We start from the raw sequence: 17,416 nt of genomic DNA on the forward strand, positions 1-17,416 counted from the left end.
ATAATGTGCAATGTGATGGAAGTTTCGGTCTGCAACTTTTACTCTCGTATTTTTGCACTTTTTGACGGTGAAAAATGAAGACAATTAATTCATAATAAAGTTTTTGTTTCTCTCATTCGATAGTTGTGAATTTACCCCAGTGTATTTCGCTTTACATTGCGAAGTATTTCTCGCTGATATCTCAGGATGATTTACATTGCACCTCTACCCCATTTAGACACTTATTTTCCATGCAGTATGTGGCCTCCTTATTCCCCCGAGCGAAATGCACCACCTCACACTTTTCTATATTGAAATTCAATGGCCATTTGCACGGCCGTTCTGCAAGTTTATTTTGTCCCAGTCTTCCTCAATATTGACTATACCCCCTAAATCGATTACAAGAATTTAACACAGCATTACAAGTAGTTTTTGGTCCAAAAAAAATGTACTTGCAGCTCGTCTCCATTCCCAGTTTTTTCTAAATCCCACTCGTGCAATATAATGTGAAGAATGAGTTTATCTTCTGTCCCTCTCTCATCTGCAAACTTCAATGTCCCGGGGTTTGGGGACATCTACTGGCCGGAAGCAGAACTGCAACAGTTCGGAACAAATTGCTGAAACCGGACAATGTGCAGTGTGAGCGTGTTTGTGATTGGTGGCAGGTACTAAATCTGATTTTTTAAACCTGCCCATTAACCTTTAGTGTTTGTTATTGAACAGTAAACAGAGCCGGACAGTAAGGATATGGGGAGTTATACAAAGAGCATCTATTGCAGGCATCAGGTGAGAAGTGTGAAGGTCACATTTTAAACAGCGGCTGTTTTGTTTCGGTTGAACGGTTAGTCCCATGAGAAAGGGGAGTAGAAATCTGATATGTACAAAGGTCCCTGCCCAATCGGGTAGACCCATTCATGGATCAGTGCAGGGGTTGGGTTGTGTCTGGATGTCACTAAATTGTAAAATTGCCCAACACACCTGGTGTGCAGAAGCTGAGTGCTGCAGTACTGCAGTGGAATCAGACACTGACACTGTTTGTATCGCTGTTTTTCCTTTGTGGATATTACAATGATTATTAACAGAGAGATTCAATTGATCACTTTTGGTTTTTTCTACCTCACCTGTTCTTGAGTTACAAGAGACAGTTTTTTTTCCATCAGTCAATTCGTTGAAGGACCCAGAATCAGTGTGATGTTTACTCCACCCGAGGCACAAGGAGCAGTCAGTGCAGCCAGCTCCTTCTCACACACAGTATGTACATTAACACTCAGAGCATAGAGACACAGACAGGTCATCAGTTCCACATTCTCAGATAGCAGAAATGGTCAATACCACACTGATCCCAATCCAACAGTCAAACAGAGCAGGAGAGACAGACGGAATTTCTATTTCACAATGACTCAGTACCGCTGAATGGCAAATAAATAATTCCCAGTCCAAAATCACACCCAGTTTCAGATTGAAAGGCACTGTTTCAATTCTCACATTATTTCAGGCTTAGCTACAAATTAAATACCAGATAGAACTGACACATGGTACTGATTGATAGATACAGAGTGAATAACAATAGCGTACTCCAAGATTAAAATTAAATACCAGCCCTCAATTCACACACATTTTGAGTTTAAAGGTGCAGTATTCATGCCAATAGTGCACCCTGAGATACAAATTAGATACCAATTCAAATGTTACCCATATTTGACTCACATATATGTTCAAAAAGCTCATGGTGTCAGAATGAAATGTACAGTTTTAATTCCTTTACTGCAGATTGAGGTACACGTTAGATACCAGTCCAAAATTCTCATACAGTATAAAACTGAAAGATATAGTATTGATTTGATTAGTACAGACTGACGTAGACATTACATACCAGTACAAAAATCTCTCACAGTATGAGACTGAAAGATGCAGTATCATCCCATTCGTGCAGATTGAGCTACACATTATATACCAGTCCAAAAATCACATTCAGATTCAAACTGAAAGGCACAGTATGAATTCCATTACAGCAGACTGAGCTACACATTATATACCAGTTCAAAAAACAGATTCAGGGTCATACCGAATGATGCAGTATCAATCCCATTAGTGCAGAATGAGTTACACATTACACACCAGTCTAAATATATTCCGCAGCATCAGACTGAAAGATACAGTATCAATTCCATTATTGCAGACTGAGCTACACATTATATACAGTCCAAAATTCGCATGCAGTGTCGTACTGAAATATACAGTATGAATCCTATTAGTGTTGACTAAGCCACACATTACAAACCAGTCCAAAAATCTCTCTCAGTGTCTGACTGAAAGCTAGAGTGTCAATTCCATTCGGACAGACTGAACTACACATTACATATCAGTCCAAAAATCACTTCAAGCTCATGCTGAAATGTACAGCATCAATTCCATTAGTGTTGACTGAACCACACATTGCATACTAGAACAAAAAAAATCACAGTGTCAGATTGACAGAAAACGAATCAATTCCATCAATGCTGAATGAGCAACAAATTACATACAACCCATAAATCTCATACAGTGTCAGACTGAAAGATACTTTATCAATTGCATTAGTGCAGGCTGAGTTACACATTATATATAGTCCAAAATTTGCATAGTGTATCCTACTGAAAGATACAGTAACAATTCCTTTACTGCAAACTGAGCTACACATTACCTACCAGTCCAAAAATCACATTCTTGGCCATGCTGAAAGATACAGTATCAATCCCATTAGTGCAGACTGAGCTACACCTTCCACACCAGTCTAAATATATTACACAGTAGCAGAATAAAAGGTACAGCATCAATTCCATTAGTGCAGACTAAGCTACACATTACATACCAGTCCAAAAACCTCACACGGTATCGGACTGAAAGATACAGTATCATTCTTATTATAGCTGATTGAGCCCCAGTATCAATTTGATTTGTACAGACTGAGCTACACATTCCATACCAGTTCAAAAACCTCATACTTCATCTTTAAGTCTGTTACTGTATCAATTCCATTATAGCTGACTGAGCTACACCTTACAGACTAATCTAAATATATTACACAGAATCAGACTGAAAGATACAGTATCAATTCCATTAGCGCAGACTGAGCTGCACAAGAAATACCAGTCCAATAATTTCACAGTAAAAGATGAAATGTAAATTATCATTTACAATAGTCTTCAGAGATTAAAGTGTAATCCTACATCAAAACTCACACACGTTGTTTGATTAAAACAAAATCCAAAAGTATATCCATAATTACAAATTAATGCTGGACAAAAGATTGTGCATCCATTAACGAATTAAACATACAGTTTCAAGCAATATACTGTAACATGAAATAAGAATACAGAACGAATCCAGACTTGCACTTTGTCCCAGAGACGGAGTTACAGAATGAATCCCACACTCACACGCAGTACCAGAGACTGACAAGAATAGAATGAATCCTACATTCACATAAAGCACCAGAGACTGACAGATAAAGAATAAATCCCACACACACACATACACGCACACAGTACCAGAGACTGACAGACACAGAATGAATCTCACACTCACAGACAGTCCCAGAAACTGACAGAGAATGAATCCCAAACTCACATACAATCTGACATCTACTGGCTGTAAGGGAGAACTGTAACAGAGTGGAACAAATTCACATCATCTGTCGTTGATCCAGATTCAGGACAATGTAAAATGGGAGGAAATAGTTTCTCTCTCTAACTTCTGCTCTCGTATTTTTTCATATTTTGTCAGTGAAAATGAAGACAATTGATTCATAATAAAGTTCTTGTTTTGCTTATTCGAAAGTTGCCCCATTATATTTCACTCCACATTGCTCAATATTTCTGTCTGATTTCTCAGGACACGATTTATATTAATTCAGATAAACCGAACTGAAACACAAATAAAAACTGAGCGCAAATCTGGAAGTTCCAATGACCGTCAAAAGTGAAAGGGATAAAACATAGAAAAAATTAAAACCGAAAATGCTGGAAAGACTCAGCAGGTCCGGCAGCATCTGTGGAGAAGGGAAGCTCGGGTTAACGGTTCAGGTCAATGACCCTTCTATAGATCAGAAAGGTTAATCCGACATAATTTAAATAAGGAACTGGAATCTGCAGAGGGAAAAACTTCAGAAAATCAATTAATTTCACTGAATCCGGGCAATTGTGTCCTGTATCCACCGTACAGATCAGGAGAAATAATAATACAAAGGAACAAAGTTAAATTCACCGTTGTGGGGGAAATAAATGAATATTTAAAAAAAAATTAATATAAATTAGACCCGTTTGTGTTTTGGAAACACTATCCCTCTGAACATCATCAAATTTGATTCCAGTCTTGGTGTTTCTGAATTCAGCGTGCTGGGATTCAAACCTGTTGGAATTAACTGTTTGGAAGGCAGCAAAACTCACCATTATAGCACCTTATTTCACGAGGAGAGAGAAGTCGAGTGTTTCTGTGGAGTTTCACACTGAATTGCGCCCTTTGGGTTTTTGGTACTTTAATCACAGACAATAAATCGTTCCCAAACATCAGCCCCTGATCAGACACAACAAGCTGGTGGAATTTCTCATTCATAGATATTAAATAAAAGGATGACAAAAGCAAATAGGAAGAGGTTCGGAAGAAGTCACAAAAACAATTACGGAAGAAAACAGGAACCACGAAATCAAATTATCAAGGAATATGAAAAGAAATAATAAATTATTCGACAGACACAAAAATAACAAAATGAAAATCAGAATAGTTTGAGTGCCACTGAGGGATGCACAAGATAAACTCACAGGTAACGTCAGCGAAATGGCAGAAATATTGAATTATTACTTTGCTCAGTATTTACCCGGGAGATTAACAGGGTGAACATGATATTAAAGGAAGAGGTCAATAAAGATATCAAGACATTTAAGTTAGAAAGGGTGGTTAAACTGGTCCTGATGGATTGTATCCGTGCATATTAAATGAAGCAAGGGAAGAGATAGCAGAGGCACTGTTACATATATAGACAAAATCATCACAAAGTGGAATAGTGCCAAAGGACTGGATGACAGCTAATGGGATTGTTATATTTTAAAACAGGAGATAGAACAAGTGCAGGGAACTATAGACCAGTTAACGAAAGGTCGGTGGTGGGGATGATCATGGAATTCTTTACTCAATGATGCAGTAGATAAACATCTAGAAACCGAATATATAATAAAGAATAGTCAGCACGGATTTCAGAAAGGGAAGGTTTAATAGTTTGACAGAAGGTTTGACAGTTTAATTTACAGTTCAACAGAACGTATCTCCTTTTCAATTCTGTTCCATTAGAAATAAACCTCTGTGTTTGTTTTCTATGACATTATCAACCTGAGTTGCTACTTTAATGATTTGTCAATCTGTACCCCTAAATCCCTTTGCTCTTCGACCCCATTTAGACTCTTATTTTCCAAGCAGTGTGTGGCCTCCTTATTCACCCGAGCAAAATGCATCACGTCACAACTTTCTATATGGAAATTCAATGGCCATTTACACCGCCTTTCAGCAAGTTTATTAAAGTCTTCTTGAATTTTGTTACATTCTTCCTCAGAATAGGCTATACCCACTAAATAATTACAAGCATTTCACACGACATTACAACAAATGTTTGCTCCAACAAAATTTTCTCCATTCCCAGTTTCTCTGAATCCCACTCGTGCAATATAATGTGAAGAATGAGTTTATCTTCTGTCCCTCTCTCATCTGCAAACTTCAATGACCCGGGGTTTGGGGACATCTACTGGCCGGAAGCAGAACTGCAACAGTTCGGAACAAATTGCTGAAACCGGAGAACGTGAAGTGTGAGCGTGTTTGTGATTGGTGGCAGATACTGAATCTGATTGGATATCTGAAGAAACCTATGAGAGAGTGAAAGGAAAAGGTGACGTTTATCACTCCCAATGTCCCAATCACAATCATTGCCTTCCACCATCCCTTATTAGCATAGGGTTGTGGGGCTGCCTATTTAATCCGAGCTCGGAGTGGATTTGTGTCATTTCTGGGTCTGAAATTGAGTTTTGAGATGCCTGAGGACAAGAAAGCAGCTCCCAAGAAGGGCGCCAAGAAAACCTTGAGTAAAGCACCAGCCAAGGGCGGCAAGAAGCGGAGAAAGTCGAGGAAGGAGAGTTACTCCATCTACGTCTACAAAGTGATGAAGCAGGTTCACCCCGACACCGGCATCTCCTCAAAGGCCATGAGCATCATGAACTCCTTTGTGAACGATATTTTCGAGCGCATCGCGGGTGAGGCTTCCCGCCTGGCCCATTATAATAAACGCCACACCATCAGCTCCCGGGAGATCCAGACCGCTGTGCGCCTGTTGCTGCCCGGAGAACTGGCCAAACACGCCGTGTCGGAAGGGACAAAGGCGGTGACCAAGTACACCAGCTCCAAGTAAAACTCCACAATCAACTGAAAAAAAATAAACACAAAGGCTCTTTTAAGAGCCACCCACAGTCTCTCTGAAGACGCTGTGCCGACCCCTCTGTATGGAATCATTTTACTGTAGATAGTTTGATACTAACTGTCTCTCTATAACTCTTGTGCTTTTCTAATTTCTCTTGAAATCTGGAAGATTCTCATAATCACTGCCAGGTATAATAATCTATGTGTCGCTTTCTGTTTAGTTCCAATAACCAAAAACGTGTCCCTGATCCTCTCATTCCCGTTCATATTCCGCCCCTTCCCCCGCGTCTGCCCCTTCATTGCCGTCTTAAGGCGATGGATTAGACTTCATTTCTTTCTCCTTTTCACGTTTGTTTGTTCATTATTCGGGAATATCACTTTGAGAACCGCAATCCTTTGAAATGCAGCAACCCTGAAAGGGACGTCACACCGAGTACAGAAAAGTCGAAAGGCTCTGTCACTGTTCGACTTCTTACACCAGGAGTCTCGGCTCCGGTTTCGATCGCGCTGCAGCTCCTGTGAACAGGGATCAATCCACAATCTGTGGTTTGTTACTTTTACAAAGATTGAGCTGGAATCTGTCCCGTTACAAAATGTTACTTTACTCCCGCCAGATTGAAAGCGAACGGTGAAGGGAGACGGATTTTAAACGGATTGTAAAAGATTCTGGAAGTTGTGACGGGAAATGTGCAATAACAGAGTAAAAGGAGAGAGATTTTTTAATCTTTGTCTTAAGGCGACATTATTTACTAAATCCGCTTCTTGTGTTACAAATATTTTGGCGGGATTTTCAAATTTCAAAAAAAACGGTTCAGTTCGGTATTTTCCGCCCTTTTCTCATTGCCGGCTATTGATTGGCGAATAAAACAGCTCTCTGATTGGGCTGTTCGCTAAACCAATGAGATTGACAACAGATTGACCAATTACAAGTGCCCCCACTTTATACCTCCAGAAGGTATAAGAAGGGCGAGTGCGGGAGGATTTCTTCATTCTTTGTGAAAGTGTTTGTGAGATTGTGGAAATGTCTGGAAGAGGAAAAACCGGCGGGAAAGCTCGGGCCAAGGCCAAGTCTCGCTCATCCCGGGCCGGACTGCAGTTCCCTGTGGGTCGTGTTCACAGGCTCCTGCGAAAGGGGAACTATGCTGAACGTGTGGGTGCCGGAGCCCCGGTCTATCTGGCTGTTGTGCTCGAGTATCTGACGGCTGAAATCCTCGAGCTGGCCGGCAACGCGGCCCGCGATAATAAGAAGACCCGCATCATCCCCAGACACCTGCAGCTGGCCATCCGCAACGACGAGGAGCTCAACAAGCTGCTGGGACGGGTGACCATCGCTCAGGGCGGGGTGCTGCCGAATATCCAGGCCGTGCTGCTGCCGAAGAAAACCAGCAATGTGAGCTCCAAGAGCAAGTAAATCGGCCAAGATTTAATCTGATCAACCCAAAGGCTCTTTTCAGAGCCACCCACTGTATCTGTGAAAGGGCTGGTTACTGTCTGAAGAGACTGACCTATTGATCACAGTTATCCCCGGTCTACGTTGATATATTACATCACTATAGCGGTTGAAGGAATGGGAGCCAATGTAAGTCACCGAACACAAGGGTGACAGGTGAACGGGAGTTGGAGGGAGTTAGAATAGGGCAACGGAGATTTGTAGGAGTTCATGTTTACAGAGCGTGGAAGATCGGAGGCTGACCAGGAGAGCATTGGAATAGCCAAGTCTGGAGGTAACAAGGGAATGGATGAGTGTTTCAGCACCAGATCAGCTGAAGGAAGGGGCGGAGACGCGCGATGTTTCAAAGGTGGAATTAGGTCTTGGTGATGGAGCGGATATGTGGTCGGATGCTCATCTCCGGGTCAGATAGGACACAAAGGTTGCGAACGGTCATATTCCGGCTCACACAGTGGCCAGGGTCAAGTCTCTGTCCATCCCGGTCCCTGAATCGATCCAGTCCCCAAACAGGACCTGGGTCTGTCCATCCCGACCACTGAATCTATCCAGTCCCCACACAGGACCTGGGTCTGTCCATCCCGGTCCCTGAATCTATCCAATTTCACACTGACTCCAGCTCTAATTCAATTCATAATAGCCACACATGACCAATCTCCATCCATTCCGGTCCCTGAATCTATCCAGTCCTCAATGACCTCAGCTCTAATTAAACTCATTTTACCCACACAGGAACTGTCTCTGTCCATCCCGGTCCCTGAATATATGCAGTCCACACACAGGACCTGGGTCTGTCCATCCAATACCTGAATCTATCCAGTCCCCACACAGGACCTGGGTCTGTCCATCCAATATCTGAATCTATCCAGTCCCCATACAGGACCTGGGTCTGTCCATCCTGGTCCCTGAATCCATGCAGTCCCCATACAGGACCTGGGTCTGTCCATTCCGTTCCCTGATTCTGTCCAGTTCCCAATGACTTCAGCTCCAATAAACGCATTGTACCCACACAGTAACTGTCTCTGTCCATCCCAGGACCTGAATCTACCCAGTCCCCACACAGGATCATTCTCCATTCATCCCAGTGCCTGATTCCATCCAGTCCCAAACTGACCCAAGCACGGAAAGGTACAGATTGCCTTCCACACCGATTGATGTTTATTAAACTATTGGGCGCCTCCTGTCAGCTACAAATCTGAAACTAAAACTATCCCTCTTCCAACGGTTCCGTAGCGGCATTGATTGATTTTATTATGAAAGTGATTGTGTTGGAACTGTAGTGTGCCTCATTTATTGAATTTAAATTATATATTCCGCCTTTTTTTCTGGAAACCCTTGAATATCAAGCCGGAGTCTGTAAGGATTGTCTCTGAATTTGTATTTCCTATTTGATGCTGGTGAAAATTTTATAAAGGACGGTAACTAATTCCTGGAGGCGGAGCTTGAAGTTGCACGTCCGCTTGTCCGTCATTCTGAGCCAGTCTCCTCCTCTCCCGCACTTCATGCTCTGTCTTTCATTCAAACACTCCTCCCCGGACTCTCCGATAATGTGCATTTCTCAACCAGGTCGGGGCGGGCTTTATAAATACAGAAGAAAGGCGAGAGTCTTTCATTCAGCAGCGATCTGAGTGAAGAATCATCATGTCTGGCAGAGGTAAAGGAGGCAAAGGACTGGGCAAAGGCGGAGCCAAGCGGCACCGGAAAGTGCTTCGTGATAACATCCAGGGGATCACCAAACCAGCCATCCGCCGCCTGGCTCGCCGTGGCGGTGTCAAGCGGATCTCGGGTCTGATCTACGAGGAAACCCGCGGGGTGCTGAAGGTTTTCCTGGAGAATGTGATCAGGGACGCGGTCACCTACACTGAACACGCCAAGCGCAAGACGGTCACTGCCATGGATGTGGTGTACGCTCTGAAACGGCAGGGCCGCACTCTCTATGGATTCGGCGGCTGAACGACTCGACCCTTTCTAACCGGACACAAACCAAAGGCTCTTCTAAGAGCCGCCCACCGCCTCACAGAGAGAGCACTGACCTGGGAACTGGTGCGGGGTTATATGGGGCTCGGGAATAGTTTTACAATTAAAGAGTTTTCTGTGACACACAGTACGGTGAGGTGGGATCGGCGGCGAGCTGCACCGGTTACTGAGAGGGAACTTTCCCTTATTGAGTGCACTGAATTGTCCAGGGAACGTTACAAGTGAGTTTACCCGGAGCTGAATTCCCCCCCCCCCCCCCCCCCCCCACCTCGCTGAAATGTTCCTTCACTCCATTCGCTCTGTTTTGGTTCTATTTATCAGTCAGATATTGTGATGTGGGACCGGGGGTTTCCATGGGAGAACAGGTTGAGCTGAGCCGCTGTGATAAGGGCCCAGCTTGTGATATGGATTTTCCCTCTGACGGTTGTTTCTGACACTGATACTGAGAGGGTTTGTGAAATTGAACCGTTTGAGCTCAGTCATTGGGGACCTGGAATTACAACAGGCCCAACTGGCAAAGCCCGCTGGAAATAGAGGCTACCTCTCATTGGTTGCTTTGCTTGAAAACTAATTTCCTTAACCAATCGGAGAGACGACAATAAGAAAACGGAGCAAATTGTTGGCCACAATTGACCGATTTTTTTAAATTTGAAAAAAGCCGCCAATTTCAGTGTATGAAATAAGTGAATTACTCGGACATGTCGTTTTTACACAAAGACTTAAAATCTCTTTGTAATAATGTTATTCCGTATTACACGTCCCAAATTCCGAGCGCTGTTTCAAAAACACATTGTCTATAACTTGCGGAATATAATCCCAATCATAGATTGCTGATATGGACAAATTTCACTTCTACCTGTAAAAATAACAAATTCCAGGCTATCAATTGATTCCGTTGCAGGGACTGAACAGGAACCGTGTGTCCTGAAAACGGAATCATGGACGAAGCCTGAAAATGAGCCAATTCTTTTCTCCAATCGTTCATTCTGGATTGTTACACTGCGGGGAACGTGCTGCTAATATGCGGGATATTAAGATCAGTAATTAATTATTTCAGAGATTGGCTCCACAGTGAGAAAGAGGAAGGAACTGAATTCTGATTCATAGCCCTGAAAGTGGTGGTTCACGGGAAAACCGGGGGCGGTGTAAATCTGAATGAGAGCGAGAGCAAAGCAAAAGGGAATTGAACGGACCCCGGCCCCGTGTTCACTTTATTGGGCAGTAAATTCGACAGAGACAAACATTAAAATGGAGTAGTTTCACTGACTTTCTTTCAATTTATCCACCAGATTCAAAGGATGATGACCGAGTAAAGCAGCAACTCTGTATCTGTCAGTCTCTGGTCCCGTATGTGAGTCGGATTCATTCTGAATCTGTCAGTCTCTGGTACTGTATGTGAGTGTGGGATTCATTCTGTATCTATCAGTCTCTAGTACTGTTTGTGAGTGTGGGATTCATTCTGTATCTTTCAGTCTCTAGTAATGTTTGTGAGTGTGGGATTCATTCTGTATCTATCAGTCTCTAGTACTGTGTGTGAGTGTGGGATTCATTCTGTATCTATCAGTCTCTAGTACTGTGTGTGAGTGTGGGATTCATTCTGTATCTATCAGTCTCTGGTACTGTGTGTGAGTGTGGGATTTATTCTGTATCTGTCAGTCTCCAGTACTGTGTGTGAGTGTGGGATTCATTCTGTATCTGTCAGTCTCGGGTACTGTGTGTGAGTGTGGGATTCATTCGAGATCTGTCAGTCTCTGGAACTGTGTGCGAGTGTGGGATTCATTCTGTATCTGTCAGTCTCTGGTACTGTGTGTGAGTGTGGGAATCATCCGGTATCTGTCAGTCTCTGGTACTATGTGTGAGTGTGGGATTCATTCTGTATCTGTCAGTCTCTGGTACTGCATTTGAATGTAGGATTCATTCTGTATCTGTCAGTCTCTTGGCCTGTGTGTGAGTGTGGGATTCATTCTGTATCTGTCAGTCTCTGGTACTGTATTTGAATGTAGGATTCAATCTAAATCTGTCAGTCTCTTGTCCTGTGTGTGAGTGTGGGGTGCATTCTGTATTTGTAGTCTCTGGTACTGTGTGTGAATGTGGGATACATTCTGTATCTGTCAGTCTCTGGTACTGTGTGTGAGTGAGTGATTTATTCTGTATCTGTCAGTCTCTGGTACTGTGTGTGAGTGTGGGATTCACTCTGTATCTGTCAGTCTCCAGTACTGTATGTGAGTTTCGGATTCCTTCTGCATGTCAGTCTCTGTATTGTATCTGAGTGTGAGATTCATTCTGTGTCTATATTTATTCTCTCAGATTACATTATGGTGTTCAATATTGTAGCTTTAATATCTTAATGTTTAAATAGTTTTTATCAATATGGATACACTTTAGGATTTGATGCTGGAGGTTTAAATCAGATAATTTGTGTGCTTTTTGGACAACTATTAAATCTGTATCTCTGAGTAATATTGTGAATGATAATGATAATGTATCTTTCAAACTGACATTTTTGAATTGGTATATAATGTGCAGATCAGTCTGCACGAAATGAATTGATACTGCATCTTTAATTTTTGTTTTGTATGATTTTTGGACTTGTGTGTCTGTGATACTGTGTCATTAAATCTCTTGATGTGGAGATGCCGGTGATGGACTGGGGTTGACAATTGTAAACAATTTTACAACACCAAGTTATAGTCCAGCAATTTTATTTTAAATTCACAAGCTTTCGGAGATTTTCTCCTTCCTCAGGCAAATGTTTCAAGATCTCCTTGAAGCCTACGCATTTATACATATTGAACAATAATAAATGGTGTTTACAGACTGCCCCTGCAACTGCCCGTTGCCAAGGCAATCACCGTGTTCAGACAGAGAGGTGTTACCTGCAGAACCTCCGAATACACATTCAATAAAAAAACAAACAGGGAAAAAAAAACAGAGAAAAAAAAACACAGAGAGAGGCAGAAACATCCGGAAGGCAGAGAGAGCCAGCAAATGACCCATTATATTAAAAACAGATAACATTTGTTCGCTGGTGGGGTAACGTGTAGCGTGACATGAACCCAAGATCCCGGTTGAGGCCGTCCTCATGGGTGCGGAACTTGGCTATCAATTTCTGCTCGACGATTTTGCGTTGTCGTGTGTCTCGAAGGCCGCCTTGGAGTACGCTTACCCGAAGGTCGGTGGATGAATGTCCATGACTGCTGAAGTGTTCCCCGACTGGGAGGGAACCCTCCTGTTTGGCGATTGTTGCGCGGTGTCCGTTCATCCGTTGTCGCAGCGTCTGCATGGTCTCGCCAATGTACCATGCTCTGGGGCATCCTTTCCTGCAACGTATGAGGTAGACAACGTTGGCTGAGTCACAGGAGTATGAACCATGCACCTGGTGGGTGGTGTCATCTCGTGTGATGGTGGTATCTGTGTCGATGATCTGGCATGTCTTGCAGAGGTTACCGTGGCAGGGTTGTGTGGCGTCGTGGACGCTGTTCTCTTGAAAGCTAGGTAGTTTGCTGCGAACGATGGTCTGTTTGAGGTTGGGTGGCTGTTTAAAGGCGAGTAGTGGAGGTGTGGGGATGGCCATAGCGAGGTGTTTGTCCTCATTGATGACATGTTGAAGGCTGCGGAGAACATGGCGTAGTTTCTCCGCTCCGGGGAAGTACTGGACGACAAAGGGTACTCTGTTGGTTGCGTCCCGTGTTAGTCTCCTGAGGAGGTCTATGCGATTTTTTGCTGTGGCCCGTCGGAACTGTCGATCGATGAGTCGAGCGTCATATCCCGTTCTTACTAGGGCGTCTTTCAGCGTCTGTAGGTGTCCATCGCGTTCCTCCTCGTCTGAGCAGACCCTGTGTATTCGCAGGGCCTGTCCATAGGGGATGGCCTCTTTGACGTGGTTAGGGTGGAAGCTGGAAAAGTGGAGCATCGTGAGGTTGTCCGTGGGCTTGCGGTAGAGTGAGGTGCTGAGGTGCCCGTCTTTGATGGAGATTCGTGTGTCCAAGAAAGAAACTAAGAACGGGATATGACGCTCGACTCATCGATCGACAGTTCCGACGGGCCACAGCAAAAAATCGCATAGACCTCCTCAGGAGACTAACACGGGACGCAACCAACAGAGTACCTTTTGTCGTCCAGTACTTCCCCGGAGCGGAGAAACTACGCCATGTTCTCCGCAGCCTTCAACATGTCATCAATGAGGACAAACACCTCGCTATGGCCATCCCCACACCTCCACTACTCGCCTTTAAACAGCCACCCAACCTCAAACAGACCATCGTTCGCAGCAAACTACCTAGCTTTCAAGAGAACAGCGTCCACGACGCCACACAACCCTGCCACGGTAACCTCTGCAAGACATGCCAGATCATCGACACAGATACCACCATCACACGAGATGACACCACCCACCAGGTGCATGGTTCATACTCCTGTGACTCAGCCAACGTTGTCTACCTCATACGTTGCAGGAAAGGATGCCCCAGAGCATGGTACATTGGCGAGACCATGCAGACGCTGCGACAACGGATGAACGGACACCGCGCAACAATCGCCAAACAGGAGGGTTCCCTCCCAGTCGGGGAACACTTCAGCAGTCATGGACATTCATCCACCGACCTTCGGGTAAGCGTACTCCAAGGCGGCCTTCGAGACACACGACAACGCAAAATCGTCGAGCAGAAATTGATAGCCAAGTTCCGCACCCATGAGGACGGCCTCAACCGGGATCTTGGGTTCATGTCACGCTACACGTTACCCCACCAGCGAACAAATGTTATCTGTTTTTAATATAATGGGTCATTTGCTGGCTCTCTCTGCCTTCCGGATGTTTCTGCCTCTCTCTGTGTTTTTTTTTCTCTGTTTTTTTTTCCCTGTTTGTTTTTTTATTGAATGTGTATTCGGAGGTTCTGCAGGTAACACCTCTCTGTCTGAACACGGTGATTGCCTTGGCAACGGGCAGTTGCAGGGGCAGTCTGTAAACACCATTTATTATTGTTCAATATGTATAAATGCGTAGGCTTCAAGGAGATCTTGAAACATTTGCCTGAGGAAGGAGAAAATCTCCGAAAGCTTGTGAATTTAAAATAAAATTGCTGGACTATAACTTGGTGTTGTAAAATTGTTTACAATTAAATCTCTTAACATGAGTATATTATAAACTGGTATCTAATGTGTTTCTCAGGTTATACTGTCACAGCATTTCTCAATCTGATATTGTACATGAGTTTTGGACTTGCAATTTGTATCCGAATGATGCACTATTCGAATGAATAAGGCATGTATTGAACTCACGTGTGTGTGAGAGTTCTGGGCTAGTATTCAATTTGAATCTCGGGGTATCTGGTATTTAATTCACGGCTAATATTGCCATTTTGTGAAATTGACAATCTGAAAACGAGACTTTGGACTGGAATTTTTGTATCTACCTGTCAGCGGGACTGAGTTCGGGAGAAATGGAACAGTGTCTGCCTCACCTCCTCTGTTTGGCTGTTGGATTGAAAATGTGTCTCTGGAACTTGGGATCAGTGTGGGACTGACTACTTCTGCTGTCTGAGACTGTGGAACTGATGACCTGTCTGTGTCTCTGTGCTCTGAGAGTGATAATATACATACTGTGTGTGAGAAGGCGCTGGCTGCACTGTTCCTTTGCCTCGGGTGGAGGAAACGTCACATTCACTCTGGCTCGTTCAAGGGTTTGCCTGTAGAAAGAAACGTATCGCATGTAACTCAAGAACAGGTGAGGTAGAAAATACGTAACTGTTAACCCATCAACACATCCAGTGGCACATTTGGACAGGGAAACTACTGGCAAACAGGTACAGAATGGTCTGATTACGATCCTACACTTTCACGTGAGGCATCTACACCCGCAGTGTCAATCTAACTCGGACATCGATACAGGGAGAGGCTCGGGCACGCGTGCAAAATACAAGAGATGCAAGTTTTCATTTCCGATATAGTATCAGCTTGGCACTGTTGGAAATATTTTCATCTCTAATGAACCAGACTCGGATCAAATAAAGTTTGTCTATTTTTCCTCTCCAGTTATTGTGACAGAGGCTGTTTCACTGTAACTCGCACGAATAGAACTTAAGTGTTTTCGCTCAGCGCTATAATCAGAAGCAGTGTAAAACTTAGTGTCACATTCACTGCGGTACTCGTCACTGACACAGGAACAGACTGACAGGGACAGAATAAATCCCTCACTCAGCCAATAACAGACAAATTTCATTCACTGATTCAGCAATCGCTGACACAATAATCAACACATCCGTCACCTCCTGGCGGACAAATCTGGGTATTGGAAGTCAGACCGAGTCAGTGTTCTGGGAGGATGAGACTGTAAATAACACTTACAATAATGGCCGCAACACAATAGAGTGCCTCTTGTTGCCGATGATCAAACTCACCTGTTATTTCTGTATTCCACCCTCCCAGTTTAATGAACTGATTATTTTGTGCCTCATTTCCGATACAATCTGTAAATTTCAACCTATTGGAGGTTGGCGACATCTACTGTCCAGAAGCGAGTATTGAACAGATTATTTGTATTCAACAATATATCGTTAGTTTCTAACTAAGCGATTTATTATTAAATTAAGCTCTGACTCGCTTCAGCCCTTTCATAGATACAGTGGGTGGCTCTGAAAAGAGCCTTTGGGTTATCAGATTAAATCTTGACCGGTTTACTTGCTCTTGGTGCTCACACTGCTGGTTTTCTTCGGCAGCAGCACGGCCTGGATATTCGGCAGCACCCCGCCCTGAGCGATGGTCACCCGTCCCAGCAGCTTGTTGAGCTCCTCGTCGTTGCGGATGGCCAGCTGCAGGTGTCTGGGGATGATGCGGGTCTTCTTGTTGTCTCGGGCCGCGTTGCCGGCCAGCTCGAGGATTTCAGCCGTCAGATACTCGAGCACAGCAGCCAGATAGACCGGGGCTCCGGCACCCACACGTTCAGCATAGTTCCCCTTTCGCAGGTGCCTGTGAACACGGCCCACAGGGAACTGCAGTCCGGCCCGGGATGAGCGAGACTTGGCCTTGGCCCGAGCTTTACCGCCGGTTTTTCCTTGGCCCGAGCTTTACCGCCGGTTTTTCCTCTTCCAGACATTTCCACAATCTCACAAACACTTTCACAAAGAATGAAGAATGACGGCTGTATTCACCCTTTTTATTGACTGAAAGATCATCTGATTGGTTGGGCATTATTACACCTCATTTGCCTATTTCAATAACCAATCAGATAGCTGGAAATTAGATGAGGGCGGGATTTAACGGCCTCAACGGACAGATCAGGAATTTTATGAATTTGAAAAAACCCGCCAGTGTCGTAAAGGACCGGATTTAGATCAATGTCGCCCTGAGCACAAGATTTTAAACCCGTTCAATTTATCTTGTCTTATTCAGCGCTACCCGTCACCAATCGCTGGCGCTGTTTTAAAATCTGCTTTAATTTATGGCTCATTCTATTATCGCTTACAAACTGTACCGGACGGGACTAAAGCCCCATTCACAGCATTCCGTGAAGTGACACGTTTCAATTCAGTCTTTCTGAAAGTGACACGTTATAGTTTGTTCCCTTCTCACAGAGCCGGG

At 43.9% G+C, this 17,416-nt stretch overlaps 2 protein-coding genes across 2 annotated transcripts; both read left to right on the forward strand.

The window, feature by feature from the left end:
* The first annotated feature begins 6,034 nt into the window (after positions 1-6,034).
* Positions 6,035-6,488, forward strand: LOC137318019 (histone H2B 1/2-like). The gene has a single exon (XM_067981004.1). The coding sequence runs from the start codon at positions 6,035-6,037 to the stop codon at positions 6,407-6,409; it is 375 nt and encodes a 124-aa protein (XP_067837105.1). The 3' UTR covers positions 6,410-6,488.
* Positions 6,489-9,505: 3,017 nt separating this feature from the next.
* Positions 9,506-9,817, forward strand: LOC137317996 (histone H4). The gene has a single exon (XM_067980983.1). The coding sequence runs from the start codon at positions 9,506-9,508 to the stop codon at positions 9,815-9,817; it is 312 nt and encodes a 103-aa protein (XP_067837084.1).
* The last annotated feature ends 7,599 nt before the right edge of the window (positions 9,818-17,416 follow it).

The sequence above is a fragment of the Heptranchias perlo genome, unplaced genomic scaffold (assembly GCF_035084215.1).
Source record: "Heptranchias perlo isolate sHepPer1 unplaced genomic scaffold, sHepPer1.hap1 HAP1_SCAFFOLD_64, whole genome shotgun sequence".
In the NCBI taxonomy this organism is placed as follows: Eukaryota; Metazoa; Chordata; class Chondrichthyes; order Hexanchiformes; family Hexanchidae; genus Heptranchias; species Heptranchias perlo.